This window comes from Candoia aspera, chromosome 7 (assembly GCF_035149785.1).
Source record: "Candoia aspera isolate rCanAsp1 chromosome 7, rCanAsp1.hap2, whole genome shotgun sequence".
Taxonomy (NCBI): Eukaryota; Metazoa; Chordata; class Lepidosauria; order Squamata; family Boidae; genus Candoia; species Candoia aspera.
The window spans coordinates 31,669,853-31,685,216 of record NC_086159.1 but is presented as its reverse complement, the minus strand read 5'-3'; the positions used below and the strand labels follow the sequence as shown (position 1 = coordinate 31,685,216).

The following is a 15,364-nucleotide window of genomic DNA, read 5'->3' as shown; positions in this document are numbered from 1 at the left end:
AAGCTGAATTCAATCTATTCAAGCCTTTAAGCATGGGAACAATTAATCAGATGCTTTGGGGGGACTATGTTTTATACCAGAATTAGTTGGAAAGCTAGTATAAGAAGTGGGTTTTGATTCATGATACATACTTTAGGAGGGTATCTTCATTTTGAAGTCCTTCCTAATGCAAATTGATATATTTCATTCTTTAGAACTTCTCGTAATAGAAGTTTCTGAAACGTTAAAACCTTACATTGTAGACATTCATTGCTTTTTGGCAACAGCAGAGAAATAGAAGTAGCATTTTTGCAAATTGTTTTGATATAATGATCCAAGTCCAATAATGATATTTGTGCATATATTTATTGTTTCTCCCCTCCTCCACTTCTGGATTAAATTCCTGGTTTCCAAGAAGCTCTTACAGTTTTTTTTCCCCCAATTCAAACAACATAGGAAACTGCTAAACTGCTAAAAAATATGCTGTGTGCACAACTGGAAAAAATTTAATGGGTGAGGATATTATGTTTCCAATACTTTGTGCTTGAATATTTTCTAGTTGTGATTCTGTGTTCATATCTTGTGTTTTAAAGCACCCCCAAAGTAAATTGATTTACTTTGGGGGTGCTTTAAAACAGTTTACCAAACAATTTACCACACAGAAAAAATAATTTTAAAATACAGCAGTTTCCTGGACATGCAGTATGATTAGCTAATATATGTATTAAAAATTTAGTGCGAATTTTATCCTGAGCTGCTTTAGTTGATACTTAAGGTTAAATTGGACAACATCATACTTTTAGATTAGTTTGCAAGGGAACTTGGATCAGCTTTCCTAAGCCCGGTGCGTTCAAGATGTGCACATGGCTGACTAAGGAATGATCGTGATTGTAATCAAAATATCTGGAAGATACCAGTTTACAGAGAGTCGAATTAAATGGCCATTAACTAGTTGTGTGATTTACTCTTAAAGTTCTTGTAATATAATCCAGTTCCTGTAAAGGGGGACACTTCGGCTATTACATAGTTTCTCTGAGTTTTGATATGAAAACTATTTATTTTATGTACAATATTATTGTGGTGAATTATAGACAATAATATAGTCTAGTTTGCATGCTTAATTCTTAGCCATAATGTATTTGTTCTGGACTTCATATGATTGCGAACCCATCTATTATGGCTTAGTCTTGTGTACTGAAGGTACTATATCTTGTTCATGGGATCTTTTTTAGGGAGGAAAGCAGGTCAGTTTTCATGGGCCCAATAGATGGAGGGCGTTTATACAGATCAATTGAAACAGTACTTTATATTCAAAGCAGTAGAACTAAACAGGTAAAATATATGAAATCAATAATAAACGATAACACAAAAAGTAAAAATAAATTAAACCATAAACAGCAAACAGACTTGAGAGACTGAAATTTGTACTTATAAAATGAAGGCTAGAAATACAACTACAGGCAGTCCTTGCTTAACAACCCTAATTGGGACTGGAATTTCCAGTACTAAGTGTAGCAGTTGTCAGGCAAAACATCACTTGACCACACCTCTTAGCAAGAGCAGTTCCAGTAGTTCTAGTTGTGGTTGTTAGGCCCGGACCGTGCCATCATTAGGCCAGGACCTCATGCTTCTCCTGCCCTACCATGTTCACCTCCTCTTCAATTCCCTCATCTGCTTATCTCCCCCATCTCTGCCCTTTTGACTGCCCTGCACTCTGTCACCTACCCTTGCCATCCCTCACATTGGAAGCTGCTGGCTCTTAGGCTTTGCAGGAGGAAGGCTGAGCTGAGAGTGAGCAGAGGGCCTGCAGGTAGGTTCTGTCAGTGCTGGGCTTGCCTTCACTCCTCACTGAAGCCCACAGGCTGGGTCTCTGGGAGTACTCCCAACACGAGCTGCAGAGTGCGTGCGCTGTGCCTCCCGGAAGCCCTCATCACTCCACTTCCTCCAGTTCTGCCGCCACCCCAAACAGTGCCTCCACCTTCGCCTGGGCAGCTGCCACCTCTCCTGCCTCACCTGGCGACAGAGAGCGCCTTGCCCTCCTGCTCCACTGCCTCCTCCCCAGCCAGGCCCAGCAAGCTCCCTTCAGCAGACAAGGCTCCACTGCCCTGCCACACTTGTGTATGCATACCAGGGCAGCACCCTCTCCTAGCCCCTGGATCCCAGGCCAGCAGCAGGAGGAAGAAGAAGACGGTAAAGGTCAGCTGGGACAGCAGCAGTGGGGGGCAGCAGGGTTATGCGGCAGAGTGCAGGGCGGCCAAAAGGGCAGAGATGGAGAGAGAGATAAGAAAGAGGGGGGAGTTGAAACGGCCCTGCAGTTGTAAGTGTGGGCAGGCTGCCAAGTGCCCAAATTTTGATTACCTGACTGCAGGGGCACTTCAACAGTCAAAACTTCAAGGACTCGTTCAGCTCTGCCGTAACTTCAAACAGTTGCTGAACGAATGGTCATCAGGTGAAGACTACCTATACTGATTTGTATTTAGTTGAGTACATATGTATTTAGCTGTATATGTATCCTATAAAAGCAGTACTTAAGTACTGGTATGGGTGGAGTACTGATGCAATGTAATATTTTCAGGAATGAAAAATATGAATGGGGCTACTGCTCTGAACTGAGTTCAAGAATGGGGAAAGAAAAAAGTAAAAAATGTGTATGTCACTTTTCTTATACTTGTACTTTAATGGTCTTCCTTATTGTACTTCTGTTTTTATATTCTGGAATATTTCCAAAGAAAAACAGAAATTTATAACTAATTATCAATGCCAGTCATTTTCTTCTGTTATTTTTTTTTGAAATTGTTACAACTCTGCTTGGCTTCAACTCTTGGCCTTTTCATATTGGTGAAATATATTTGCTCTGGGAGTGAATTTCTGATAGGTAAAGGTCTGGAAATTACTGAGAAAGAGAATGGATAGTGAATGAATAAGCATAAAAGAAGTATGATGAGTTGATTCGATCAGAGAGAAGGAATGATTATTGAACTGCAAAACAAATATATGCAGGAAAAGTAAAAGGACTGAGAGGAAGGAGAAGACCAAAAGAATTGTGATTGGATTGATTTGATGAAGTCCTCAAAAGAAGAGAGGTGAGAAGAACACAAAACACTATGAATTAATATATTGATTTGGTGTAAGTCAGGATGACCTGAAGGAATAGAGTTATAAAGAGGTATAATGAACCAAGTTGATATAAATCAGTTATCTAAATTTCCTTTGTTTTTCTCATACCTTTAATTTCTTTTGCTCACTACTTCTCACTTTTTTTCTGCACTTTGATAACATCTAACATTTGTGTTCTCAGTCAACTGCACAGGATCATTTTACACACAAATGTACACAGATATTCCCATCCCCAACCAACTTAACCTCTGACCTCAGCACCAACTCTCTAATATACTTATCCATAAATATATTAAACAACTATGGGAATATCACAAATCCTTGACTCTGTGTGGAACCATTTGCTAAACATTCCACTTATTCTCACACATGCTTTACTTCCATCATATTCCTCTTACTGTATTCAGTAATCAACCTTCACCACAGTATTTGGACAAACATTTCATAATTCAAACTAATCACTAACTTAATCTTTAATCAACAACCTTACAGTAAATGTTCTTTCTCACATATGTGTATTTCTCAATTACCTGCTAAAAGGCAAAATCTGATATGCACACACTTGAAGTCCTGCTGCACTTCCTAGATTTTGCTCATTCTTGCTTCTCTTATTCTTTCAATCACAACTCTGCCGAGCTCTTCCCCGGCACATATAGCAAATGAATTCTCATGTAGATTTTTTCTTCTTACTTTTTTCTGTATATAAGACAACAATAAGAGCATATTACTGCCAGAGACTACTTTTATTCCTTTTTGGCCACCTCCAATTTTTATTTCCGTCAGAACCACTGCATTTTCCCTGCTTCTTTTAATCTTTCCTTTCCTCCAAGTACATTTTTATAGCTATCGTTTGCTCTCTGTTCTTTATACAGTATCCCTTTCTCTTCATTTTTGCAATCATTCTATTCATTTTCTCATCTACATAATTCCACCAAGCATGCTCTTTATGCTTCCCATTAGAGTAACTGTGCAGACTTGCTATAATAAAATAAGTCACCTCTTTCATCCAACCTACCTCACAGGGCTGTTGTGAGGAAAAGCTGGAGGAGGGAGTCCCATGCATGCCACCTTATGCTCCTGGAGGAGAGATGAGATACCAATCGAATAATCATTTTTGCTTTGTTCCAAACAGTTTTCGCACTGCCTTGCCTTATATGCACTTTCCATTCATTCTTCTGGGAGATTAATTTACTGTCTAATAATTTTTGATGCAGGTCTTAATACTTTCTATTTTCATTGTAGTTTCTTTCATTTCTTTTTTCTCATGAGTTCTACTTCACAAGTTCTGTTTTTGACAGTATGAAATAAAGCTCTGTGCCACATCCAGAACTTACCATCCTTGTATCCTTCACTAATTCTTTCAGTCTTTCATCACAAATCAATCATAATCAGGTAACATTTATTTGCCATAAATACCGTTATGCTTAAATCATGTGTTTTCTTTAGTCTCTCTTCGTTTCCACTCATCCATTTGTGTCACCTAATAGAATAACATTTCCCCCTGATCACTTCATTCAGAATGTTGAACAGACTTTTTTCCCCAAAAATTCATCCCTGGTTCTTTCATTATTACCATTTACTGGAGCATAATTTGTAATTATACCAGCCTATGCATTCTTACTTCCACAGCAATTTAAATGATACCAATTCAGACTTTCTAACATGCATTTTCTGAGTGAAACCTCTACCTCCACTTGTGGCTTGTATTCAGCAACTCCATTCCATAGGATTAGGCCATCTTCATTTAGATTTATTATACTCTTCCCATTTATCTTAGTATGAACGCAATTTATCCATTTTTCTTTCATTAATTCATACTCTTCACCAAATCCAACTCTCACGGTCATCACAGAAAGGGCCTATGAATATTGGCCTTCACTGTCCAACAAAGGTTTTCACATAACAATTTTAATTTTGTAAGATAAAGACAGAGGAAACTAGGTTACCAATCTTAGTCATACCCATGCCACTGCAGAGTTCTGTAGTAACGGTAAGGATTTTAACCTGTCAGTTTTGGGACACTTTGGACAGTATGCAATAAGTAGAACCAAAGCCCAGTTTTTCCCCAAACATGCTTATGTTACTCTATGCAAGCTAGGATCTCAAATCCAAAGACTACCTTGTAAATTAATATTCTATTAACCCCCATTCTCCCAGCTAGGAGGTATGCATAATGAACCAACACATTCAGGACTCAATAAGTGGATCTTAAGTCTGATTATGCTACCTCAGTTGATTTTTAATATTTTGCTAACTTCTTATGAAATGCGGAAGGATGAAACGAGATGAAAACATGGCTCTTCAGAAAAGCACTTGAGGATGTTTGAAGATTCTTTTCCCTAAATGGTGATACATCAGGGTATTGTTATGTTATTTTTTTTAAATTCAATTTTACTCTTTTATAACAATTTTTTAAGAAACACAAGAATAAAGATACAAAAAACAATGTGGAAAAGAAAAGGAAAAACCAGTAATAAAACATGAGTTTAAAAAATGGAAATTTTTAATGACATATTCTCCCCTTCCCTCCCATTTTATTTCCCTAACCACTAACCACAACCTAAATATTTGTACTTTATACTAATCATTGAATAACTGAAAATTATTGCTATCTGTTTCAACTATTACTTTTAAGTGGTCTCATGACTCTTCCTAGAAACCATATTCCAAATGTCTGAATTTGACTTGCTGTGTAATGTGTAGTATATAAAAGAGCCATTCCTGCTTAAATTTAGTTAAACCTTCTATTAAGGTTATATACTGTCAATTTTGCCATTGCTGTATATTCTTTAAGTCTCAATCTTGTATCATTGGCAATGTTCCTTTTTTCTGTTATGCCAAATTTATTCTTGCAGTTATCAATATGTATCTTAACAAACAGTGATATTTTTCATTTATGTTTTCTGGAATTATACTTAATATTTGTGGTTTCATTTCAAATTTTATTTGTTGAATTTTCTGAATGTGTTGATGTATTTCTTTCCAGTACTTCCAAGTTTTTTTTTTACAAGACCATGTGATAGAATGTTCTTTCTTTATTGTAGTATTTCCAGCATTTACTGTTATATGATTTGTCTATCTTGGTAATTAGTGATAACACATTTTGTACTAATTTTCCCTGAAATTATAGTTTGGGGTAAAGTTTATTGATTTTCTCACACACACACACGTCCTAATAGGTGATTTTTTTTATTTTTACAATGTTACTTGTAAGCTGCATGAAGTCTTCAGAAATGCAGTGGCATTTAAGCTGAAGGAAGAAATTTTGTCATTAAGTTAATGGGATATATTAGCACCTGTAAATTGTAGTAATACTGTGTTTTTTTCTCTTACAGGTTAGGCTGTTGAGATAAAAGCGATGGACATTCAAGATTAGATCGATTGTTTCCCACTGTGCAGTCATGTCCCTCTTTTGACAAGCCTACCAATGCCAGCACTTCCTTCATCAATTCTTTCATCACATTTGACTGATAACATCACAGAATATGATCAAGGAGTCTGAACCAGCTGTTTTCATGGACACACACTTCATAATGACTATGGGTAGGGGAGGGAAAAGAAGAGAAAGTGGGAGATTAAAGAGGGAGGGATAAATATATATATAGATAAATATATATATATATATATATATATAAAAGATCTATTTTTAGTCTTGATAGACTTGTTTTAAATGAAAGGTGCGCTATCCCTTTTTATGCATTAAATTCCATTTTTAGGACCCATATAGGTTTGAAGTTGCTCATAAACATGTATTAACTAAAATTCAGAAAAGGCCTTTACAATGTAATCACTTTTCATTTCAGAAGGAGTGTTGGAGTTAATGACCTTTCTTAATCAAACTTGTCTCTTTGCTCCATTTTCCATAATAGATGATCCAGGTTTTAAAAAATACAAGTTTTTTGTTGCTGGCAAAGTTGTCTGCAGGGATGAGAATGGGGATGAATGGTGGCTGGATGCTTGTATTTGTGTATGTGGGAACAGCATCTTTTTTCCTTAAAAAAAAAAAGAAAAAAAACACTATTTATTTTTATTAAGAAAGGAAGCCTGAGAAGCATCAGAAGACCACTATGTCATGTGGCTTGAGAAATAAAGAGTGTCTTCTATTTGCTTCATATTCAGATACTTTAACCTTATATACATAACTTCGTACCAAAAGGTGGGAGATTGGGGCCATTATTGGCCACAGACAAATGTTCCCAAATCATTCCAAGGAGTTGCTGCCTTTTTTGAAGGCAGTCTAGATGAGGCTTGCCTACTGGAAAAGGGCATTCAACAGATGTTTGAATGTTGATATAATCAGTGTGTGATAAGCTGTCCAGGAAAATCCAGTTAGCCCTTCACTTCTTTTGTTTCCCAAAAGGAGGAAGGGGGAATGTCAATTTAGCAGCCTACACCACATGGTTATTTTTTTGTTTGTTTGTACATTGTGTAATTTTAAACATTTGAGTTTTAGAAAACAAACCTTTTTCTCTTGTTAAGGCCTTAAGAAAGGGTTAGTGCATCTTTCAAGGATCACTCTGCCATGGGAATAAAATAGCTGTTTCACAAACAGTTTTATATATATATATTAAAAAAAACTAAAACAAAAGGAAAAACCCACAAAAAACCTAATAAACTTCATTTTAACCTAATTTTATCTGTGGAATTTAATGTATTTCACTTCTTTGTGAACAAGCCATTTTTCCACGGTTGCTCTTTATAATTTATACTACTAATTTTACTTTCCAGATTTAAAATGAGTCATCCCCCATGCCTTTTTGGAATGGATTGGAGGAAGACTCTTTACATTGATACCAACAAACTTCTGACTTTTTTTATTTAAAGTAGAGGTGGGGAAACTTTTGGCCCATGGAACATTCCCATCCCATTTCCAAGTGTCCTTTTCTTAGTCCCAACTAAAGCGCAAACCAGTATGGCATATTGGTTAGAGTATTGGACTAAGACTGGGGAGATCGGTGTTCCAATCCCTGTTCAGTCATGAAGCTCATTAGATGATTTAGGGCTGTCCTTATCTCTCCATCTAATCTACCTCACAGGATTAGTGAGGGGAAACTATGGATATTGCCTTGAGCTCTGGGAGACATTGCAAAATATAAATGCATTAGCATCCTATGCCCAACTTTTTAATTTCCACTGATAACTATTGTGTGTGATTACAAGAGGCAGATACAGCTGGAGAGAGAAGTGTTAATCCTCTGCATTTGTTGTGATCTCTGCCTGATATCTCCCAATAAATAATTTAGCTTCTTTCTTGCTTTTAAAAGCTATTGATGCCCCAGATTCTGTTACGTGTTTCTGAAAATGTTATTCTTTTGTTTCCTTCTACAGAAAGTAGGCCAAGCATTACACTTGGCTTTTGAGTGGCACATTAGGACCCCATACTTAATAAAGTAGTGTATGGGGACAAAACAAAACTGAATTATATTTTAGTTCATTTAATGAAAATTAGATATAATTAATACAGTTTCTCTCCAAGTGTGTATTTAATAATGTTCCTATTTTTTAATTGTGATTAATGTTTACAGTTTAAAAAAAAAACTGGAAATATCTGGGGGATTTACCTGAGGCTTTCAGGAGCCAAATAATGAGTTTCTTGTACCTCTGATTTTACCCATGCAGTACTTTATAAGCTTTCATTGTGTTCTTCCTTTACTTCCTTGACATATACTCTACTTTTAGTTGCAAGTAACTGCATTTTGCCAAAGTTCCACTAAGGGCAATAAGAAAAAGACTATGAAAAAACAAGAGCCACTAGCTAAGTCAACATGCAATTTAGGATTGTAGGATTTTACTACATTAGGATCCTAGTGAAGTCACTGCAAATGAATGGATTTTGGACCAATTTCTCATACAGAATACATTCATGAAAAACAAAATTTGACAAACCAGAGGCACTGGAGACTTTGAAAGAATAACATGTTTTGCAACAAGTAGCAAGTTAATCAAGTTTAATATGTAACAGTTTTGACACCAAAATACAAAGTTTCAGACATTTGTCTCCCTGCAGCAGCAGAAGAAAAATTTAATGTATTTTTCTTAAAAAATGATTTTAAAAACATTTGTATTTTAGAATGTTCGAAGTAAAATTTAAAATTCAGCAAAAGAAAGGATTTTATTCCTATTTTTATCCCATATGTTGGTCTCAAATACCAAAGCTTATTTATATATTTATTATATTTAAATTTATTATATTTAATAATAAAACTCCAGTGGAAGAGTAAGTTCACTATACACACACTCTTCAGGCTTTAGTACAAGAATGTAATTTCCCACTCACAGGTTTGGTGCCAAAAGGTTTAGGGAAAACATACTTAAAAAGGAACAGTCCCAAATGTTTTTTGTTTTTGTTTAGAATCTGAATAACTAAATCAAGAGCTCTGCTGATTGTGGAACAGAATATACATATTTGGAAGAAACAGTTGAATCAGCTATCAGTTAAATGCTTATTCTGAAATTTTGAAAGTATGGAAGAATAGAGTGTTCAGAAGAATATCTTCAAGAGGCAGCATCAAAATTTAGATTGTAAACTTGACAGGGAATTGGCATTCATTCGCTATATAAATTAATGTTAGTGTACAGTACCATCTGATGAAATCAACATCAGTGTAGAAATTTCTTGCTGTTGATTCCAATATTGCCCTCTGAACCAACAGCAAAAGCTCCATCTTCAGTTTTCTCACTCCTCTGATACTTGAATAGCTTATATCTGCTTAGTCTTTTCTCCAAGCTGAAATATATCCAGCTTTCAACATCCCAAGAGGACTTGGCTTTCAGGTTACTCATTCTGGCTGCCTATCTCTGGATATGCCCTATTTAATACCCATAAAATATGGCACCCAGTACACACCAGATGGAGCTTGATAAGCACGATAGAAAGATGTATTACTGTGAATGATCCTTACCCCTAATCTTCAGTAAGACAAATGTGCCTTGAAAGATGTTTGAAAATCAAAGCTAATGCAAAATACAACAGCAGGAGTACACTTTGAAGATCACATTGCTTTGGAATTGAAGACAATTTCACTGCTTCCTGTTCATTTCTGAGCACAAATCAAGTTCCTAGATCTGTCTGACAAATACTAAATAATTTGGAGTTAGGAAAGCTGAAACAGTGCCTTTTTCCACATTAAATCACTATGAAGAGCAAAGGCTCTACCATATATATACTACTAAAAAGGTTTGGTAAGAGTACAAAAGTTATTTTCAGTAACACCCCAATTATGGAACTCTTGTAAGGGAAGCAAGACTGCCTGCTCACTCTGCTTTCAAAGGGTGGTAAAGATTGTTCTGTACTGCTGGATTCTAGGGTGTTGCTGTCTTTTTGATGCTGCTCTCATTGTACAGTTTTGATCTTCTGTTGGTGTGATTTCTAAATGTAATAAAATTATTTAAAAGGTTGATCAGCACAGGGTGTAGAAAAAAAGCCCTGCAGGACTCAAACTGAAGACCTCCTTCCAGGTTGACACAAAGCCATTAACTGATACTCATGGAATATTGTCAACAAGGATAGATGGTATCTTCTTAAGTATTTTGCTGCAAGCAATATCTCTCTTTCCCATTTGTCTTTTCATTCCAAGTTCATATGTCACCTATTAGCTATTTTTGTTTATTGCCTTGTGCTTAAGGCTGCATGTGACATTGTCATCAGGTCTACCTGCAGAGTTAGCAGTCCTACCTACCATGCAATTAGGGGAGGCTGAGGTTAGTGGGGAAAAATAACAGGACCACATTGAAGTTGACATGAGTGGACTAGCCAACCATTGTTTCCCAGTTGTTCTTATCTATATTGAATTATATCTCATTTTATATGTCATCTTCTGTTGTATAGACCCTCTTGCCACAACCAAGCTGCTATAGAAAGAGGAAATAAAGTAAGTTTGGCCTATTAACCCTAGTCACAGGCTTGATTAGATAAAGTAAGCAAAAAGCCCTAGGCCTGTGCTTGTGCAAAATAAAAGCAGGGAGGGGTAAAAGAAAAGCATGATATTTAAATATTGAATATGAAGCTGATTCTTTGTTAGCAAAATATTTTTAAGAAAACAAGGGGAAATTAGTAAATGCCACCAGAAAAGACTAAATAGGATGCTTTCTGACCTAGTTCTGAACTGGATAGTCAGCTACTGTCCTAATGGTACTTTTACTGGTAGTCACTGCTAATAAAGAGTCTGCTGGGCTTGGAATAGATAATCTTGTGCTTATTAATTGATAAACACATAAAAGAGAATTAGAAAGTTAAAGAAGACACTTCTTGATTGTATCTGTAAAATGTAGAGAGTGATGGCTGCATTTATGCAGTTTTCTTGGCAATATTATGGAAGTGGTTTACTATTGTCTTCCTCCACAATGTGGAGGAAAACTAGCTAAAGTCCTGGGATTTCCAAGCAGTTCTTCATCCAAGTTCTATTACTAGGTCTAACTCTGATTAGCTTCTGAGATTAGCTAAGGTCAGCTAACCACTGCCACCTGTTGAAGCATGCCACTTAGTGTTTATGGAAAGGGATTTAAAGGCTGGCTCAAGAAAATGCTTTCTATCAACTTCTTTCAAAAAGTGTGTTGAGGTAACATTTTAAATTAAAATAAAAAACCAAGAGGGGTGAAAACAATACAAAGTAAGGTTCAAGAATAGATAAAAGCCTATATTTATAATGCTCATCGAGAATGAAAATGCATCTAGATTTTTTTTATGACTACATGAAAAGAGAACTCTCCTCAAATTTTTCCCAAAGGAAAGAAAGAGAGAAACCTCTCGGTGCTTCTCTTGGAGAGAGCCAACCCTTCAGGCTTGTGTGTCTATTTCAGAAGAAGACACCAAGGCTTGATAATGCCCCCCACTCCACCCCCTTTTCCATTGACAGAAGTTCTGTCCTCTGAGACACAGTGCTGCTGTCCCCTGAAAATGTGCTGCTCAGATGGAGCAATTTTGGATGCTGTGTGAGTTCTGCTGGAGGGGAGGAGTTTTTAACTGGCTGGGAAGCTCTTTGTTAAGAATGTAAAAAAAAATGCTTACAAATGATTGACCCACTAGGAATAAGGGTCAGTTCCAAGCAGCATCCCTTAGCAACCCCACCTAATGTCAGTCTATCCTTTGAAACATTAATAAGGTGGTTGGTTTTCTGCCCTGATAAAAATTTCTTCCTTAAAAGTACCATCTAACTGTTAACTAGCTCAGAATATAAACTACCTTTCCGGTGATTAGAGAAAATAAGTGTATTCTGAAAATTAAAGATATCTGTAGGGTTCTAGCTTTCTAGGTAAGAATTCTAGAAGGGATCAAGATCTGTTGCTTCTCATCCCTCATGGAAATGTTCTTGCTGTGTAATCTAGACTATGGTCCTGTTTTTCCTCAAGAAATATTTAGCTTAAGAAGTTGTGCATTTGTGATTTTGGCAGGGAACAGAGAATGAGTATAGATTCCACTAGTTATACCTACAAAATAGCATTATGTTTTTAATTAGAAGACTTTTGCTGATGCCACTTTCGAGGAAGGCTGTTTTGCACACACTCAAATACCAATTTAATTTACAAGTATTAATTGTTTTCAAGAAGTCCCCTTTATTGACTGGGCCCACTCCTCCTCTCCTGAGAACTATCCTGTCCTATCCTACCCTATATTTTATTTATGCACTTATTTATTTAATATACTGTATGTCAAAGGAAAGGACAAAGTGGCCTCCCAAAACTTGAAATGGATGGGAATTGGACAGAAGATCCACACTGTTTACTCCTCAGGACATGAAAAACAGAGAAGGAATGGTGTAGTTTTCATAGGAAGGATATAGCAAAGACCCTTTTTTGGTATATGCAGCCAATGACTGACTAATTTGACTTCATGGATGACCCTTCAGTATGATTCAAGTTAAAGCTTCAACCATTGATGCAGAAGAAGGGGGGGTTGATGAATTTTATGGTCAAGTTCAATCTTTAATTGACCAAACATGCAAGCAAGATGTGCTGATTTGTATTTGGAGACTGGAATGTCAACGTTGGAAATCATGAGGAGAACATAGTTGGACTGTATGGCCTAGGAAACAGGGTTGAAGCAGGAAAATGACTTATCAGTGTCTGCTAGTTCAATTATTTCTTCATCGCTAACATAGCCTTCAAACAACCAAAATGACACATGTATACATGGACACTACCAGATGGAGATACAGAAATCAAATTGACTATTGTATTGGTACAAGGAGGTGGAAGAGCTCAATTATAAGAGCAATAGCAGTCAGGCCAGGGACTGACTGTAGAACAGATCACAAACTGGATGAATGGGGAAAGAGATTGCCAAGGAACAAGAAACAGAAGAAAACAATGTCACAACCAACAAGAAGAGAAGTCAAAGCTAAGAATGACAAACATCTCAGGAAACAATTTCAGAGAGCTGATAGAAGAGACATCTGTAAAGACATCAAAGATGGAAACGGACATGAAAATATAAGGAATGTCTTTCAAAAGATCTCTGAACTCAGAGGTTCCAATGGATGCCAATGGATAAATAGTAACTGATTCCAAGAAGGTCAAAGAGAGATGGAAGGAGTATACTGAAATTCTGTACAGTAGACATGTCAACATTCAAAATACCTTAGAAGATATTCCCTGTTTATTAAAAAAAAATTAGAAGATGAAGTCACATCAACACTTCAGATTCGGGGATGTGGCTATACCTCAAAGAGCAGAATCATATAGGCAATGGTTTTCCCAGTGACAATGGAAGTGAAAGTTGGACTGAAGAAGCAGGATAGAAAGATCATTAACTCCTTTGAACATTAGTGTTGGAGAACACTCTTGAGAATAGCCATGCAAACAAGCAAATGGATAATTGAAGAAGCAATTTAGAATTTTCACTCAAGGCACAAATGACCAGGCTCAAATTATCATATTTTGGACTCATTGTGTGAAGACCGAGCTCCCTTTTAATGTTCCTACTGCTGGGAAAAGTGGAAGGAATGCAAAGAAGAGGACAATAAGGAAGATGGATAGACTCAATTACGGAAGTAGTTGGAAGACCTGAAGGGCCAGGTTCAAGACAGATTATCCCAGAGAAGGTCTATCTGTGTAGTCACTAAGAGTCAACACTGACTTGATGGTACATCATCAATCAGTTCGTTTTATTCATTGTCTTCTACTACCTTCAACCTTTCCAAGCATAATCATTTTTTCTAGTCCATCAACAGCTTATGTCACATGATTAAAATGTTAGTTTCTGTTTGCTGTTCATGCCCCTGAACAATCAGCTTTTATTCAGCCCAGGAGTAACTGGTTTTTCTTGCAGTCCATAGTAGTGCCTCCAAATTTGAAGCTAGCTATCTTCTTTCTCTTGCTGTTTCTCAGTGTTGAGCTTATACAGTTAGACCTTACCAAAGAAAGATAATAGCTTTAAGTATTCTAATCTTTTCTATCATTGAAATTCTTATCTTCCACAGTCTTGTTAACTTGTCTTCCTCCCTAGGATTAATCTCATTTTTACTTGTCCAGCACATTGTCCACCTTTATTTTTGAGCTCGAGCAAACCAAACTATCTACCATCTTCATGTCCTGTCAACTGTAAATTCACTAAGCATGCTGGTTAATGTTACCTTTGTCTTCTTAATAACTCATCTTAACAGATTTCTCTTTTCCATTTCATTTTCATAATGAATCCTTCTAAGTCTTCTTTACTTTCAGGAAAGTGCTATTGTCTTAACATCTCAAATGGTAGTGTTGTCCTCTCTCTCCTTTCCTTATTCTGAACCACTCTATTTCTTCAGATCCAGATCTTACAGTTGCTTCTTCTTCATTGTAGATTCCTCAGAAAAAGAATCAGGTGTTCTGGCCTATTCATTAATCTTAATATGTTCACATTCTGACACAATCTGCACTGTTGTCAATAAAGCAAGAATAACCCTCCTCCTGGTATTCTCTTGCTCTCTCCTTGTTAGCGGTCTGATTTGTGTTCCTCTGCTATTCTAAAACCTTCCTGTTAATTGGCATTTTTCCTTCCGTTTATGGCTCAGTTCTAACTACTGCTCAGTGCAAGATCCATTAAAGGATCTCTGAGAGATAACTATCCTGCCTCTGTTGCAGACCTCCAGTGATGGAGAACTCACTACATTGTGTGGCAGGTTGTTCTACTGACTGACAGCTTGTACACTCAGGAAGTTCCTTCTGAACTTATTTTCATATAGTTTTGATCCACTGGTTCCAGTCCTTCCCAATGTGACATCGGAGAAGTTCATTCCCTTTTCTATGTGGTAACACTTTAGATCTTTTAATGCTACTATCATATCTTCTCAGT

General features: G+C 36.6%; 1 protein-coding gene across 2 annotated transcripts in view; it reads left to right on the top strand.

The window, feature by feature from the left end:
- The window catches only part of TCF20 (transcription factor 20), a 65,180-nt gene extending 57,453 nt beyond the window's left edge, over positions 1-7,727 (top strand). For both annotated transcript variants that reach the window (XM_063308463.1, XM_063308462.1), the window contains one exon: positions 6,432-7,727. In XM_063308463.1, coding sequence (XP_063164533.1) covers positions 6,432-6,449 — 18 coding nt within the window. In that variant the 3' untranslated portion in view covers positions 6,450-7,727. The remainder of the gene's footprint in view (positions 1-6,431) is intronic.
- The last annotated feature ends 7,637 nt before the right edge of the window (positions 7,728-15,364 follow it).